The sequence below is a fragment of the Sphaeramia orbicularis genome, chromosome 6 (assembly GCF_902148855.1).
Source record: "Sphaeramia orbicularis chromosome 6, fSphaOr1.1, whole genome shotgun sequence".
NCBI lineage: Eukaryota > Metazoa > Chordata > Actinopteri > Kurtiformes > Apogonidae > Sphaeramia > Sphaeramia orbicularis.
This window is the reverse complement of record NC_043962.1, coordinates 45,380,174-45,399,283: the sequence shown is the minus strand read 5'-3', so window position 1 is coordinate 45,399,283 and position 19,110 is coordinate 45,380,174. Positions and strand designations below refer to the sequence as shown.

The following is a 19,110-nucleotide window of genomic DNA, read 5'->3' as shown; positions in this document are numbered from 1 at the left end:
ATATATATATATATATATATAGTATATATATATATATATATATATATATATATATATATATATATATATATATATATATAGTTAAAAAAAATTTCAATTTAAAAAAAAAAAATCACTTCAATCAAAGAAAAAAAGTGTTCAAATGCAATTTTTTTGGGTCATTTTTTTTTTTTTTTTTTTTTCATTCAAACACTTTAAATTTTTTTTTAATTTTATTTTTTTAGTTAAAGCAATAACATAGCAACAAATCTACCTTCATAAAAAAAAATCAATTGCATTGTTTTTCCATGCCTAAAGAGGAATAAAAACACTCAGGAAAAAAAAAACGAAACTATGGTTCTTATAATTCATGCATGAAAGGGTTAAAGTTAGAAAAAAAAAAAAACAACTTAAATGACAAAACCATTTCTTACATTTGTGGCAAGAAAAATAAGAAGCAGTAAATCAGTACATATGCTATATTACACTCCATATTTAGTGACATAAATAATGGCATTTTGAAAGTAATCTCTATTCCAGTGTCAATCTGGAACATTGTGAGGAACACAGCTTTGTAAACTGATCCTACATCGCATGCCCCAACTAGTCCTATGAAAAATTCATCACCTCCCTGGGTCTTCCCCTTTGTCTATCATCGACTCTATTTTTTTTTTATTTTATTTTTTTTATTGTTAATATCATTACAAATCATGTGACTAAAACCCACCGGAATAAACTCATTAAAGTTTTCCATTCCCTTCTATTGTTCTGTGGTTTGTTCCAGTTTCCAGCAGTGTCCCAGCTGGGATCTGCACAGTTTACTGCAGGAAGGTAACTTACCTTGACCAAGGACAACTCCGAGGAGAGAGCAGAGCAGCACAACGCACGGACCCATTGAAACAAGGAGAGGAGGAAGAAACACAGATCAACTGAAAAAGAGGGGGGAAAAATGTCCCAGATAGTGCCTGTGTTGGGTTTTCTGCAGGATGCGTCGATAAACAGCACCGCTCCTTTGATAAAGATAGAGTGAGTCCGATGAAAAGAAGTGGATGTGATGGAGTTTGAGCGTCGCAGTTGCAGCGTGACTGAGGAATGAGCGTCTAATTATGGCACTGTAAGGGGCGGGCGGGGACCACAGACACACACACTGACTTATTAGGGGTTGATAGAAACATTTTACTCGTTAGTCAATTGCTTAACCCTTTCATGCATGAATTATGAGAACCTTAGTCAGGATTTTTTATCTGGGTGTTTTTATTCCTCTTTAGGCATGAACATAACAATGAATGAATGTCTTTTAATGAACCTTTTTTTTTTTTTTGTTTTTTTTTTTTGAGTTACATAAATGCCCATTAAGCTGGACTCCATTTGTTTAACCCTTTCATGCATGAATTATGAGAACGTTAGTCAAGATTTTTGGTAACACTTTACTTGAAGGTCTAGTTTATAATGCATTAAGCGCGCATTCATAAGACATTATAATGCATTATAAAAGTCATTACAACAGTTTATGATCATGTACAACAACTTATACCAAGCTTAATAAAGTATTATAAGTGCAGACATAATGTATTATAAATTCAGCTTTCATAATGTTTTATACATCCATACCAAAGCAGTGTGAGGGAATTTATTTTTTTTAGGTGGGGAACTTTTGTTAGGTTTTGTCACTGGTCTCTATACCCATCTATTTTAGGGATTTCATATTTATTAAAAAAAAAAAAAAAAAGTGTTTGAATTAACAAAGATTTGGAGCTGCCACATTATTTTTTATTTATGTATAAAGCTACATGTAACACTTCGATTTACTGTTTCTGTTCTTTTAATGTTTTGTTTTTGCAAAATAAAGAGTTATTAAGAACACTTTGATGTATAATTTTTGACTTACACTTTACTCAGAACCAGCAGATACTGCTCATACGTCATCATACTTGTGTTTGTAACAGGCTGAGTACAACGGCTGAACCCAAAAGCAAGACCACGAAACAGACGTGAAGTCTAGTGTGTTTATTAAACACTTTGACAATGAGAAAAACACAACACAGAATAATTAATAACTCTGAAGCCACTGAGTCCGGGGGTTGACGTCTGGGCCGCGAATGGAAACGGCTGGCGACCAGCGTGGCTGAACCAGGAAAACCCCAGCGGAACCCCAACTAGGGACAAACAAAGGGAGGTCAAAAAACAGGCCAGGTCATACATGGAAAAGCAGACAGTTAAGCAACGGTACATGGGGGACGGGCAAAAACTCACGGTCAGTAACCCAGGCGAATGGTCGAAGCACAGGTAAACGGTGGAGGTTGAGGTAACAAGGGGAACAGGCAGAATCAGAGTTGGGTACACGAACTAGGTCGTAGACGAAAAGGCAGAACAGGAACGGGCAGAATCAGTGGTCGAAGGACGAAACGGGTCAAAACGGGCAGACAGACTGACAGGATCCAAAACGCTGGTGAGTGAGCACAACAAGTTGTAGAACACAAACTGGCAGAGAAACAGGGGAAGACACAGGGTTTAAATACACAAGAGGGAGGGAAGACAATTGGACACAGGTGGACACAATCAGGGAAAGGAAGTAAAGACACCAGACATGACACATGAGGGAAACTTAGCCAAATAAAACAGGAAATGACAGACAAAACAGAAAAGACAGACAAATCCAGACAAAGTCTGGAAGCCGACATGACAGTGTTATAATATCATCAGTCATCCTGTAACTTATTATTGATGTTTATAAGGCATTATTCAGTTTCAGAAACTACATGTCAGAGCAGTTCTCTGTGTCTTCATAACTGGTTAGGGTTATGATGGTTAGAAAGTGTTATGTAACCCAGGACTGGAGATTCCTCCTTCAAACACAGTTGTCACTTTGGTATGGATGTATAAAACATTATGAAAGCTGAATTTATAATACATTATGCCTACACTAATAATACTTTATTAACCTTGGTATAAGTTGTTGTACACGATCATAAACTGTTGTAATGACTTTTATAATGCATTATAAATGCATTATAATGTCTTATGAATGTGCGCTTAATGCATTATAAACTAGACCTTCAAATACAGTGTTACCAGATTTTTTTTCTGGAGTGTTTTTATTCCTCCTTAGGCATAAAAAATAATTGCGATCAAGTTTTTCTTTTTTTTCATGGAGTTACAAAAATGTCCATGCATTTAATTTTTTAAGTAAAGAAATATGTATTTAAAACCCAATATCAGAAAGTAAAATGAAAACAATGAAATAAAAACATTTTTAAGGCTGCTAATTTGATGTTTTCTCACATTTTAACATACTCTAATGCTAGTTAGTACCTCATATAATATGCAAAAAAACAACTCTTTTTGTCTAACAAATAACAACTGATTTACACTTAAACATGTTACTGCAGATCAGGTTTATCAAGAACAGCAAAGTTATAGTAATGGTATGAATTGCAGTGCATTATGGGATGTTGCATAAGTGTCCACTGTGTTGGCTCATATGGAACTAAAACAATAAAATCCATAAATATACAAGAGAACAGCTTGGAATAACTGTCCACTGTAGTGACCAGTATCCATGAAAGGGTTAACCCAGGGGTGTCAAACTCATTTTAGTTCAGGGGCCACATTCAGCCTAATATGATCTAAGGTGGGCCAGACCAGTAAAATAACATAAATAATAGGTTAAAAACTTATAAATAATGTCAACACCAAAGTTTTCTCTATGTTTTTGAGTGAAAAAAGTTAAATTACGTAAAGAAAATGTTTACATCTACGAACTGTACTTGAACATAACATGAACAAATAATAACCTGAAAATTCTTAAGAAAAATAAGTGCAATTTTAACAATATTACGCCTTAGTTTATCATTTATACATGTGAATCACAACTTACAGATCACAGCGGATCTACAAATACACAAAATATTTAGTAACAGGCAGAATATTGGTAAAATTCTACATACGACTTGAGAAATTTTATATTGTCCATATTTGTTCAGGTTATTCACATTTTTTGCAAAAGGATAGTCTGTAAATATACAGGGTGGGGAAGCAAAATTTACAATGAACATTTAGTTGTTTTTTCTCAGCAGGCACTACGTCAATTGTTTTGAAACCAAACATATATTGATGTCATAATCATACCTAACGCTATTATCCATACCTTTTCAGAAACTTTTGCCCATATGAGTAATCAGGAAAGCAAACATCAAAGAGTGTGTGATTTGCTGAATGCACTCGTCACACCAAAGGAGATTTCAAAAATAGTTGGAGTGTCCATAAAGACTGTTTATAATGGAAAGAAGAGAATGACTATGAGCAAAACTATTAGGAGAAAGTCTGGAAGATACTATTAAAGAAGAATGGGAGAAGTTGTCACCCGAATATTTGAGGAACACTTGCGCAAGTTTCAGGAAGTGTGTGAAGGCAGTTATTGAGAAAGAAGGAGGACACATAGAATAAAAACATTTTCTATTATGTCAATTTTCTCGTGGCAAATAAATTCTCATGACTTTGAATAAACTAACTGGTCATACACTGTCTTTCAATCCCTGCCTCAAAATATTGTAAATTTTGCTTCCCCACCCTGTAAACATTTTTCGTGAAATTTTACTTTTTTTACACTAAAAAAAAATTGCAGTTTTCATTATTTTTAGGTTGTTATGATTGTATTTTACTAGTCTGACCCATTTCAGACTGAATCGACCTAAAATGATCTTCACATCCTTGATTGTTAATATCTTTATTAGAATTTTTGCATTTCACAAATACATCCTCAGATTGGACCAGATTGGACCCTTTGGCGGGCCGGATTTGGCCCCCGGGCCGCATGTTTGACATCTGTGGTTTAACCTTTTCATGCATAGTGGTCACTACAGTGGACAGTTATTCTACAGCTGTTTTCTTGTATATTCATGGATTTTGTTGTTTTAGTTTCATACCAGCCAACACAGTGGACGCTTATGAACCATCTCATACACTGCAACTGATTACATTACTGTAACTTTGCTGTTCTTGATAAACATGATCAAACATGTCTGAGTGTAAATCAGTTCCTTGTTATTGTTATTAGACTGTAATTAACAAGAAAAGTAGTTTTTTGTTTGTTTTTTTTTTTGCATATTATCTCCATGAAATGAGTAATGACTAGTATTGAGTATGTTAAAATGTAAGAACACATCAAATTAGCAGCATTAAAATGTTTTTATTTCATAATTTTCTCACAATATATCTATAAATGCATGTTTCTTTGCTTCCTCAAAAATTAAACACATGGTGTCCAGCTTAATGGACATTTTCTCAACTCCATGAAAAATAGCTTCATAAAAAATGTATTTGCATTGTTTTTTTAAAGCCTAAAGAGGAATAAAATCACTCAAGAAAAAAATCTTGATTAAGGTTCTCATAATTCATGCATGAAAGGGTTAATTTTTGAAGCAAAGAAACACAATTCTAAATTGCAATATCAGAAAGTGATAAACTGTGTGAAAACAATGAAATAAAAACATTTTTATGCAGCTAATCGGATGTTTTCTCACATTTTAGCATATTCTAATACTAGTTCTTATTTCACGGAGATAATATTTTTTTTTTAAAAGTTTTTTCAAGAAAACTGTTAATCACAGTCTAAAAACAATTAGCAATTGATTTCCACTCAAACATGTCACTGCAGATCAGGTTTATCAAGAACATCAAGTTTCAGTAATGGTGTGAATGTCTGTGTATCATGGGATGGTGCTGTGTTGGCTGATATGGAACTAAAACAACAAAACCCAGGAATAAACAAGAGAACAGCTGGAGAGTAACTGTCCACTGGAGTGACCGATACCCATGAAAGGGTTAATGATAACACTGGTCAACAAAAAATTTATTGTTTAAGTTTTTTGAGCTGATATAGGATAATTTTGGTGTGCTGAATCCAAAAATCACATTAATTTTGCTCACTCAGGTCAACTTTCTGAACTATGCTACATATTGGCTTTTTAACATTTTTGCTTACATTTATGGGCATTTTCACATCATATGATACAAAATTCTTTCATATTTCTTGCAATAAACGAGTTCTGAAGATTTTACTTTTGCCAATTTATGATTAATGTTTTTTTTAATATTACAGGTGAATGAAATGGCTTCGACTAGAAGATCTTACAAAAATAAGCCTGACGTATTCTGCTCCATCTGCGGTGAATACACCATTGTACCTAACAGGAATCCTGTTAGAAAATGATTTTTTTTCTCTTAAAACCCTTTTTTGGGTGAGAACTATATAAAAAAAATCAACTGATAAAGTCACAAAAATGTAATCAATTTTGTGAGAAGATCAAATTTTTCCAAATCAAATTAGCAAAAAAACCTGACCTGATTGAGAAAAACAGACGTCATTTTTGGATTTAGCGGTGCAAAATGGTCCTAATTCAGTTGAAAAAACCTAGACAACTTGCAAAAAACATTTTTTTGTAACCCAGTGTAATGGTCAATTTTTATCTTACGAAGAGTTTTTGTCTATTTATGATTTCCCTGTCACTCCAAAAGAATATGCCATAGTTTTTGATGCAATACCAGATGGAGTTAGAAGGTTACTGATGTCTGCTCCTAAAGGTAAAAGTTGTATTGTCCCAGAACTAAATCCTGTTAACATATATATTGGTAATATCTGTCCTTTACTGAGTGATAAAGCCACTAACCAATGTATTAGAGAAATTATTGAAAGAGATATTGTTTCCAAACCTGCAGCTGTTTTTTATTGGAATAATACTTACTATGACATAGACTGGAAAAACACTTGGATCCTGTTAAAGAAATGTATTATTACTAATAAGGTACGAGAAGTTACTTTTAATCCATAGATGTTATCCGGTGAAGACCTATATGATTAAATATAAAATAAATATTGATACTCTTTGTTCTTTTTGCAGCAACGCAGAGGAAACAATATGTCATTTATTTTGGGCTTGCACCGACACACATATATTTTGGATTGATTTAAATAATTTTATAAACACAAAAATTGACTCTTCGTGTAAACTGAACTTTCAACACATTTTATTTGGCCTATCACACATTGATAAAATAACTCCAGAAGAAAGATATATTATCGACCTTTTGATTATTTTTGCCAAATTTCACATTCATTGCTCCAAATTTGCACATCAACGTCCAAACATCACTGTTTTCAAAGCCCTTTTTTCCAATTACGTAGACAATTTGAGAAACAGTATAAATTCTAAAGCAAATAAAACAAACAAAAAAAAAAAATATGTCAAACGTATAATCTTATTCAATTTGTGTAATTTCGATTTATTTCTCGAGCAATTTTTTTTATTTTTATTACATATGTTTATTTATTTTTATTTATTTATTTTTTTTCTTTTCTAATGTCTTACATGTATTTCTCTATATAATGTAAAAAGATTTTGTGAATGATGGAATTTTCTACCCTTGTTGTTGTATACTATTATGTATATTTACTGTTCAATGTTAATTGTTCAAATTAAAAAACAAAAAAACAAAAAAAAAACACTGACTTATTAGGCTGATGATCAAAGAGCATATTCACCAACATCACCAACTCTGCAGAGGAATTAAAAATAAAGTATGTTTTGCAAGATTGGTTATTGCACTAAGTGGGTTTATACAACTGTTGCCATAAGGGCAGATTACATCATTTAACTCAGGGGTGTCAAACTCATTTTAGTTCAGGGGCCACATTCAGTTAAATTTGATCTGCAGTGGGCCGGACCAGTAAAAAAAACCCCATAATAATATATAAATAATGACAACTCCAAATTTTTGTTTTTGTTTTAGGGTAAAGAAGAAAAAAAACATTAAATTATGGAAATACTTACTTTTATAAACTATCCAGACAAAAAAGATGTGAATAACTTTAAAAAACTGAAATTTCTTGAGAAAAATAAGTGCAATTTTAACAATATTTTGCCTCAACTTATTATTTCTACATGTGCATTATGGATCGAATCTACGAAGACACTTAACACTCAATAACAGGGAGAAAATAGTTAAAATTGTGCTTCATTTTCTTTAGACATTTCAGGTTGTTCATATTTGTTCAGGTTATTCACATTTTATTGTTACAGGATAGTTTGTAAATGCAAATATTTTCGTAATTTAATGTTAGTTTTTGCACTAAAACAAAGACAAAAATTTGAAGTTGTTAATTCAAGATTTTTTGCTAAATTTAAGATTTTGGTTTTTTTTTTGCTTAACTGAAGATTTTTTTTTTTTTTGCTTAATTCCATTTTTTTCCCCTTAATTCAAGCTAATTTTTTTTTTTTTGCTTGATTCAGTTCAAGACTGTGGAATTTTTGACTTTGCAAAAACATCCCAAGGGCTGGACTGGACCCTTTGGCGGGCCGCATTTGGCCCCCGGGCTGCATGTTTGACACCCCTGATTTAACTGGTAAATTACTCTGGTTTATAAATAATAAGCTTCCAGAATAGAGGGTATGCACATACGTCACTTCCCCCCCGGGCCACGCCCCTCTAAGTCAGACTGACTGGCAAAAACCAGCCTGCTCATCATGACGGAGTATAGCAGTAAACACAGCGAGACCAGGAAAATGTGAAATATGAAATTAAATTAAGGAGGATTGGACTCGACATGGATCTATACGAGCTACCAAAGAACAAGTGGTCCACGAACATTGACATGTGGCTTGAAATCACATATTCTGACATCCAGGGTGTAGGGGATCATCGCTATTTTTACCTGAAACAAATATACATGGTTTCATCATCACTGACAACCAGGGTCCAAAACTAAGCAGAGAACCAACTGATCCAAAGTGCATTCACAGTAGACCGTGTACTGACCCCAGTGAATATATGCAGGATCTACTGGGACTGAGGAGATTTACTGAGTCTAGTTCAGCTCAAGTACTTTATACAACACACATACTACTGCTGTGGACCAGCAGGGACTTTCTTCTTGTAACATTATGGCTTTGTTGTCAGAATATGATGACTTTAATCTCATAAATGAATGACATTTTTGTTAAATTCTGATTTTATATATATATATATATATATATATATATATATATATATATATATATAAAACTATGACTTTATTCTCATAACATTGTGATTCTTTTTGTATTCAACGTTATCATAAAATTACGGGTTTTATATCAATATTTTATGACTTTATTCTCGTAGGGACAAGCGTCTTTATTTTCTCATGTTGCCCTAATACTTCATCGTACCTTTATTCTCCAGTACCCCCGCATTTGAAAAACTAGGTTAGCCTCAGTTTAAGTTAGTTTACTAATCATGTAGGAGCACAAGGTTCAGAATCACAAAATGAAGACAAAAACCATGAAAGATCTGATCAGGAAACCAAGAGCTTTACTAAGAAGTAACGTTAGCCAAACAATACGTCATTTAACGTATGATTTAACCCAAAAATACAACATAAATTAATGTTACCTGACATGAAACGGGATCCACAAATCCAGGTTTGGTTTCCTGAATCCATCTACTTCTCTTTTCTTTGTCTTTCAGTGTCTGTAAAACAATAGCTCTGACTGCTTTTCAAACCTGTTCATACAATCAATCGCACAACAGCTCTTCCCCATTTTTATTGATTATTGTTCTTCAGTTTAGACGGTATTGAAGCCAGTGCTGTCACTCATCTCCCTCTTTGTGCCACTCAGTGGGCGTAACCACGGTGACATCCGCTAGCGGTGACGTCACGTGCATACCCTCTATAAAAAAGTTGTGAAACTGCCAAGTTTGAGACACTAAAAAAGAAAAAATAAGTCAAATATGCTGGGTGGCTGAAGTTTACATGATACAACCCAGATAGCAAATATTTTGGCAGTATCATGGCATACATTTGGCATTTTTGGCTTTCTTTTGGCATTATGAAAACCTTTTGGCTTAACTGTGGTATGACTAATGTTATCCATAATAGATATGGAAGCACCAGCAATATATGGCTGAGTTATGGCATATGTCTGGTTAACCAAAAGACTGGGCAAAGAGGGATGGTATGGCATGTTTATGGCAAGACAGAAGATTGACTAAAGAGCACCAACATCTTATTCCATATATGGATGTGTTTTGGTTGTGTTTTGGCATATTTCTGTAAAGCCAAAACACTGCGTAAAGAGTGTGAATTTCTACCCAGAACAAAACCCCACTTCATTTTAAAAGCATGATCAACACAAATTTTGGGTGAATTCTGGCCTCCTTTTGGCCTCTCTTTGGGCCAGTTTTGGCTACTTTTTGGCTGGATTATGGGGATTTGGGGCTTTTCTGGGACAATTATATGGCTATATTTTGGAAGTCCGCTATTAGTTTTGGGTGAATTTTGGCTTCCTTCTGGTTTGATTTTGGCTTGCCTATTTTGGGCCATTTAGGGCCCATACATCTGCCCAGAACTTTGCCAAAATGGCATGCCAGTTTTTGGCCAGATTTAAGCCATAATGATTTTGCTATCTGGGAATCTTGGGTTAAAATGTACAATTTTTAGAATTAATGAGAGACTGGGTTATTCTCAAAAGGAATGTTTGTCTCAGAGCTGCCAGATCTACTTCAAAACAGTCTGCACGTTACCATACATTCACTTTACACCAGTGTTATTCAACATAGGGGTCGGGACCCCACATGGGTCACCTGAAATTTCTTGTAATTGATAAAGATAAAAAACTTACTAATAAAAAATATATGGTGAGTTGAGAGACACAATAACAATACATAAAAGACAGGACGAACTCTGAAGCTGAAACTGAAAATAAAGTATGTTTTGCAAGATTGTTTTTTCCAGTAAATGGGTTTATACAACTGTTGCCATAAGGGCAGATTATGTCATTCAACTGGTAAATTACCCTGGTATATAAGTAATAAGCTTCCAGAATAAAAAAGTAGTGAAACTCTGCCAAGTTTGAGTCACTAATAAAAAAAAAAAAAAAGTCAAAAATGCTGGGTGGCTGAAGTTTACATGATACAATCTTGGGTTAAAATGTAACATTCTTAAAATTAATGAGAGACTGGGTTATTCTCAAAAGGAATGTTTGTCTCACAGCTACCAGATCTACTTCAAAACAGTCTGCACATTACACTGTAAAAAAATGACTGTAGAATTAGCACCAAAAGTTGTAAAATTGCAACATAAAAAAACTGTAAGTGACAACACAATGCAAAGTTGTTTATTTGAAAAGATTTTTGTGTTAACGATTGAATCAAATATAGCTGTAGTTTTTACAGGAAGAGTATGTGAACAAAACCAGATTTGTATGTAGAAATGATGTATTTCTATTGTTTTTAGAAAATAAAACTGTACATTGAAAAAGAATGTGGTGCTGTTTAAACTGCAAGACCATAATGTTGAAATAACGGCCTATTTACTTTTTTTTTTTTTTTTTAAATAAAAAAGTTGTTTAAAAAAAGTAAACATTTAACAATTTAACATTTTAAACTTGTAAATGAATGGGTTGGTAGAGTTGGTAGAGCAGCTCGTCCAGTAACCTGAGGGTTGGTGGTTCGAATCCTGGCTCAGACTGTCCATATGTCAAAGTGTCCATGGAAGACACTGAACCCTAAGTTGACCAGGTGGCTTTGGATACCATGAAGGTGTGTAAAATGTACTGAATAAGTGCAGTCCATTTACCATTTAAATCCAGTGTTAAATATACATGTTTAAAATGATAAATCTACATGTTACTCCATAAATATGTTTACAGTTGGATGTGTTTTTTACAGTATTGTTCTGGAAACCACAGCTGCCATTTTTTTTCCGTAAAAACAACAGGATTTTTTTACAGTGTAGTGAAACTCTGCCAAGTTTGAGTCACTAATAAAGAAAAAAATAAGTCGAATATGCTGGGTGGCTGAAGTTTACATGATGCAATCTTGGGTTAAAATGTAAAATTCTTAGAATTAATGAGAGACTGGGTTATTCTCAAAAGGAATGTTTGTCTCACAGCTACCAGATCTACTTCAAAACAGTCTGCACATGACCATACATTCACTTTACACCAGTGTTTTTCAGCATAGGGGTCGGGACCCCATGTGGGGAGCCTGAAATTTCTAGTACTTGATAAAAAATAAAAACTTACTAATAAAAAACATATGGTAAGCTGAGAGAGACAATCCTAATACATAAAAGACATGACAAACTGAAGCTGAAACTGAAGCACTGTGGCACTGTTTATCTGTCAAATGTTCATTGTGGTCAGTTTCAGATACTGCAGCTCTTTCATAATTCATAGTTTGAGTTGTTGTTTGCTCAGTATTAATTGTCAGCCTTGAAAATACAAGCTGGACTGACTGTACATATCCTGACCAGGGAAAATCAAATTCTCCCTTTGTGCATTAATCTACACCTGGCTTTTCTGCCTCCGTCCATAGTAATATACATTATTTAGCTTCAAAGTCATCTAAAATCAATATTTATTTGCAACATAGGATAGCAAACTATGCATGATCAAAAACAAATTGATTTTAGCCAAAAAAAAAAAAAAAAAGTCTCTGTTTTGAATGTCTGGGGTCGCCAGTAATTTGTGATGTTAAAATGGGGTCACGAGCCACAAAAGGATGGGAACCACTGCTTTACATGTTCCTTGTAGTGGAAGATGTATAAATCTATTGTATAAATGTACATAAACCAACATATATGTGTAATAACACTTTATCATATACATTGAAAACATCACCTAACCAATATTTTTGTCATTTGTTATCCGATTCTTCTTATAAAGTATGTAAGATTTAACACATTTATATTGCAGACCAGTGTAATTCATATATTAATGCATGATGGAAACTATAAAACCCCCCAAAAAGTTTAACTTGGGAGATGTGGTCTGCCATAGTATTTATTACCTACGGCAGGAATTGCAAGTGTCTTCAGGCTACTGTGTTGTAAAGCATGCGTGCACACATGGAAACTGTCTTCCCATCAATGGTAAAATAGACCTTTTCTGTCTGTGACTAATGATTGGACTGATTATTCCACATCTGGAGCTGGTTTTGAGGGTAAATATATGTTGTGGGTATGTCCAAACTGTAAGCCTTGAAACAGTTTGAATATTTCAGTTAAAGGGGGGGAAACATGTTTTAGCAAGTAGTCACTGCAGTCATTACATATGAGTTTATTGCACCATAAGGAAAGTAATAGATGAAAGTTAAGCTTGGCTCTGTAGTGCATCCTGCCTGGTGTATTAAACCCTGATAATGTCTACTCTCTGGTGTTACAGGTTAATTAACTCCTGCTGGAATTAGTTCAATCTTTAGTTGCAAATGTTCTTTACAAAAGACAGAATTATGCATTTGGCCCCAGAGTTAATGAAATAAAGCTTTTGTAGGAGTACCGCAGTGGTCTTAACATCACTCAGAGTGATTATGAAGTGTGAGAAAAAGCTGGGAATAAGTAAACCACACACTCGCACGTGCATGTACACACGAACACAGGAGATTTACCAGAATTGGCAAGAAAGGGGAGGAATAATTGCTAGACTGCATTATAAACATTTTGTACCAACTAGGGCCCTCTGCAAATTCAATCAGTCTACTGGCTCTGGGCACGGTGACAGAGAGAGGTTAAATGATCTTCTAATCAGAGCCATATGTCTCCACCACCAGTCTAGCCAGTCTAGAATCACCAAGGACTTGATATCGCACCACAGGCATAAGGGGGAGGCCACAAGTATATGGCAGTAATAAAAGAGTAACTGCACTGTAAAAGTGTAGAGTGTGATGAGTCGTGTCGCAGGATCTGTGATAGAGATTGAGACGTGTGCCACAGTCTGGCTTTTAATGGGATTTGTGTTGACAAGAAGACAACACTGTGGTGCTTTGCATGTTTTAAGTCATTTACTAAAACTCCCATATGCTGCACTGAGCAGAAGATGCAGAATGAACGTTGATATCCCTTCTTGACAGTCACTTTTCTTTTAATTTACTGTAAGCTTGAATTCTGTCATTAACCATTATAAATAAATATTAACCCTTTCATGCATGAATTATAAGAGCCTTTGTTGAGATTTTTTCTTGGGTGTTTTTATTCCTCCTTAGGCATGAAAAAAACAATGCAAATGAGGTTTTTTTTTCATGGATTTATAAAAATGTCCACTCGGCTACACCATTCATTTTATTCTTAAAGCACAGAAACATTTAGTTAAAACCCAATATCAGAAAGTGATATGAAAACAACGAAATGAAAACATTTTTAATGCTGCTAATCTGATGTTTTCTCACATTTTAACATACTCTAATACTAGTTATGACTCACTTGATTGATTGATTTGATTGATTGATGTATTTATTTCGAATATGAATGTCAAAACAGAAGAAAATAAATAAACAAAACACTTAACATAAGACATTTAAAACATATTTGAAAAGGAGTGAGAAGAAGCATAATTTATGAAATCCCACCCCTTGTCCTTAAATAATTCATAACAGTAATAATCTTCCTAGTTCATGGAGATAATATCCAAAAAAGAAAAAAAAAAAAAAACAACCCTTTTGTTTTTTTTTTTTAAAAAAACAACTGTTAATTACAGTCTAACAATTAACAATTGATTTACACTCAAACATATTACTGTAGATCAGGTTTATCAAGAACAGCAAAGTTACAGTAATGGTATGAATGTCAGGGTATTGGATGGTGCATAAGCATCTGAATATGCAACTAAAACAACAAAACCCATGAATATACAGGAGAACAGCTGTAGAATAACTGTCCACTGTAGTGACCACTAGAGGGTTAAACTCTGGTGTAAATATCAGTTCACACAGATTGATAAGGCAATCTGTTATAGTAGATGTATTACCAAAAATAACATTAACAGTCATAAAAACAGAGTTAATGGATTACTCAGAGTATGTTTGATGTAGAACATGAGGTGTTTTCATTAATGTTATCGACAAGACTGCAAAGTTGTGCATGTTTTAATTAATTTACCAGAAATTCCATAAACTGCACAAAGTATAATATACATAACAAATGTTGACGTCCCTTCTAGTCTTATTTTCATTTAATTTAATATAATTTACCTTCTTTATGGAGAAAAACAATGCATCATGATTGAGTAGGCAATCTACCACTGAAAATACATTAGAATCATAACAACAAAAACAGATTTTATGCACAGTTTAATGGGTTATGCATCCAAAGCAGTGGGTTTGTATCAGTGTTTTTCAGCCTTGGGGTTGGGACCCCATGTGGGGTCGCCTGGAATTCAAATGGGGTCGCCTGAAATTTCTAGAAGTTGATAAGACTAAAAACTTACTTATAATAAAACTATATGATGAGTTGACAGAGACAATCCTAATACATAAAAGACATGACAAACTGTGAAGCTGAAACTGAAGCACTGTGGTTCTGTTTATCTGTCAAATGTTCATTGTGGTCAGTTTCAGATGCTGCAGCTCTTTCATAATTCATACTTTGAGTTCTTGTTTGTTCAGTATTAATTGTCAGCCTTGTAAACACAAGCTGGACTGACTGTACATATCCTGACCAAGGAAAATAAAATTCTCACTTTGTGCAGTAATCTACACCTGGCTTTTCTACCTCTGTCCATAATAATATACATTATGTAGAATAAATGTCATCTAAAATTAGTGTTTATTTGCAACATAGTATAGCAAACTATACATGATAAAAAACTAATTAATTTTAGCCAAAAAAAAAAAAAGCTCTCTGTTTTGAATGTCTGGGGTCACCAGTAATTTGTGATGTTAAAATGGGGTCACAAGCCAAAAAAGGATGGGAACCACTGCTTTACATGTTCTTTGTAGTGGAAGATGTATAAATCTTTTGTATAAATGTACATAAACCAACATACAGGGTGGGGAAGCAAAATTTACAATATTTTGAGGGAGGGATTGAAAGACAGTGTATGACCAATTAGTTTAGTGAAAGTCATGAGAATTTATTTGCCACAAGAAAATTGACATAATAGAAAATGTTTTTATTCTATGTGTCCTCCTTCTTTCTCAATAACTGCCTTCACACGCTTCCTGAAACTTGCGCAAGTGTTCCTCAAATATTCGGGTGACAACTTCTCCCATTCTTCTTTAATAGTATCTTCCAGACTTTCTGGTAATAGTTTTGCTCATAGTCATTCTCTTCTTTACATTATAAACAGTCTTTATGGACACTCCAACTATTTTTGAAATCTCCTTTGGTGTGACGAGTGCATTCAGCAAATCACACACTCTTTGACGTTTGCTTTCCTGATTACTCATATGGGCAAAAGTTTCTGAAAAGGTATGGATAATAATGTTAGGTATGATTATGACATCAATATATGTTTGGTTTCAAAACAACTGACGTAGGGCCTGCTGAGAAAAAACAACTAAATGTTCATTATAAATTTTGCTTCCCCACCCTGTATATGTATAATAACACTTTATCATATACATTGAAAACATCAGCTAACTAATATTTTTGTCATTTGTTATCCGATTCCTCTTATAAAGTATGTAAGATTTAACACATTTATATTGCAGACCAGTGTAATTACCTCCGCCAAGGAGGTTATGTTTTTGCCAGGGTTTGTTTGTCTGTCTGTTTGTTTGTCTGTTCGTTAGTGTGCAACATAACTCAAAAAGTTCTGGACAGATTTTGATGAAATTTTCAGGGTTTGTTGGAAATGGGATAAGGAAGAAATTATTAACTTTTGGGGGTGATCCGGAAGAAATCCTGGATTCTGGATCACTTTGAAATTTTCGTTGACATTGTGGTAAATGGGGCCAAAATTTTTGTTTCCCAATATTTCGCTTAATTATTGACCAAAACTCATGAAATTTAACTCAGGAATTGACAATGGGGGTCCTCTATCACATTTCAAAGGCTGATCCGGATCTGATCCAGAAGGCGGATTTTATTTTAAAAAATAAATGTAGGATTTGTATCACCGATTATGTGGGGAATTTTTGCGCTTGGCGGAGGTCTGCGCTCTCCGAGTGCTTTTCTAGTTCATATATTAATGCATGTTGGAAACTATACATGATCAAAAACAAATTAATATTTGCAAAAAATGTCTCCATTCTGAATGTCTGGGGTTGCCAGAAATTTGTGATGTTAAAATGGGGTCACAAGCCAAAAAAGGATGGGAACCACTGGTTTATATGTAAAAAAAAAAAAAATCCAGTGCATGGCCTGAAAGAAGACTGTTTAAAGCACAAACAACACCCGACAGCTGAAGTGTGTGATAGGGCATATGGGGCTGAGGTAGCAGCAGCAGCAGCAGCACAGATAAGTGTTCCTGCAGACATCTATCAGTCACTGACATGCCAACCCCCTCTGAAAACACTTATCAGCATCAACAAAATGCACCTCATTTCCCCTGGGCAGTTGTATCTTTGCTCTGGTGTCGTGTAGAGAGGCTTTACAGATACATGCCCTTACAGACCATATAAGGAATGAAGAATGCCAAAAGTACCAGGCTCAAAAGAAACATCTGTACTCAACTCCTCATGCATGCTAGCTCTCCCTAAAACCTTCCTAGCTCCTGCTCCAGCTTCATACATGTAGGAGATTTAACAAGAACCAGCAGCATGAGCTGACCTCCTGGCTCTAGGAAGAGGAAATTAGAATTACACAGGTCGCACTGAAATAGTGTTAATCTTGTTGGGGGTGTAGTACAGTTGCTTTGAAGTTTAACAAAGCCTGTCTTGCCACATCTGTGTCAATCAGCAGAGGGCCACTAACACAGGCTGGCGGTCTGAGGGGTGGCCTCTGGGGCCCAAAGGCCTCGTTCACTGTTACTCAACTCAAATGTGCAAAGTTGTTAATGAGAAAAGTGCCTGTGCCTACCCAAGTTACATGTGTCATGAGGGTTTGTCTCTTATTTTATACAGGATAGATAGATAGATAGATAGATAGATAGATAGATAGATAGATAGATAGATAGATAGATAGATAGATAGATAGATAGATAGATAGATAGATAGATAGATAGATAGATAGATAGATAGATAGATAGATAGATAGATACAGGGGTTGGACAAAATAATGGAAACACCTTAAAAAAATCAACAAAATATAATTTAATATGTTGTAGGTCCACCTTTTGCGGCAATTACATCCTCAGTTCTCCAAGGTATTGATTCATACAACTTGTGAATTGTTTCCAAAGGAATTTTAAGCCATTCCTCAGTTAGAATACCCTCCAACTCTTTTAGAGACGATGGCGGTGGAAATCGACGTCTTACTTGAATCTCTAAAACTGACCATAAATGCTCAATAATGTTGAGGTCTGGGGACTGTGCCGGCCATACGAGATGCTCAACTTCATTAGAATGTTCCTCATGCCATTCTTTAACAATTCTAGCTGTATGGATTGGGGCATTATCATCTTGAGGTGAAGGTGTTTCCTTTATTTTGTCCAACCCCTGTAGATAGATAGATAGATAGATAGATAGATAGATAGATAGATAGATAGATAGATAGATAGATAGATAGATAGATAGATAGATAGATAGATAGATAGATAGATAGATAGATAGATAGATACTTGATTTCAAACACAAGTTGACAAAATAAATTACCAATTTAAACAGGACACTTCAATATGTTGAAGGAAATAATCTAAAAAGAAAAACAAATGTCACGAAATGTATATCATTATATATATACAGGGTGGGGAAGCAAAATTTACAATATTTTGAGGCAGGGATTGAAAGACAGTGTATGACCAATTAGTTTATTGAAAGTCATGAGAATTTATTTGTTACAAGAAAATTTTCATAATAGAAAATGTTTTTATTCTATGTGTCCTCCTTCTTTCTCAATAACTGCCTTCACACGCTTCCTGAAACTTGCGCAAGTGTTCCTCAAATATTCGGGTGACAACTTCTCCCATTCTTCTCTAATAGAATCTTCCAGACTTTCTGGTAATAGTTTTGCTCATAGTCATTCTCTTCTTTCCATTATAAACAGTCTTTATGGACACTCCAACTACTTTTGAAATCTCCTTTGGTGTGACGAGTGCATTCAGCAAATCACACACTCTTTGACGTTTGCTTTCCTGATTACTCATATGGGCAAAAGTTTCTGAAAAGGTATGGATAATAGTGTTAGGTATGATTATGACATCAATATATGTTTGGTTTCAAAACAACTGACGTAGTGCCTGCTAAGAAAAAACAACTAAATGTTCATTGTAAATTTTG

General features: G+C 34.4%; 1 protein-coding gene across 2 annotated transcripts in view; it reads right to left on the bottom strand.

Moving 5' to 3' along the window:
• The window catches only part of fbln1 (fibulin 1), a 49,370-nt gene extending 48,279 nt beyond the window's left edge, over nucleotides 1-1,091 (bottom strand). Inside the window, exon 1 of one of the 2 annotated variants that reach the window (XR_003935644.1) lies at nucleotides 820-1,091. Coding sequence is in view for 1 of the 2 variants with exons in the window: in XM_030136969.1 (XP_029992829.1) it covers nucleotides 820-874 (55 nt within the window). In the remaining variant the exon portion in view is untranslated. The remainder of the gene's footprint in view (nucleotides 1-819) is intronic. The other variant, XM_030136969.1, reaches the window with a different exon arrangement.
• Between the last annotated feature and the right edge of the window lie 18,019 nt (nucleotides 1,092-19,110).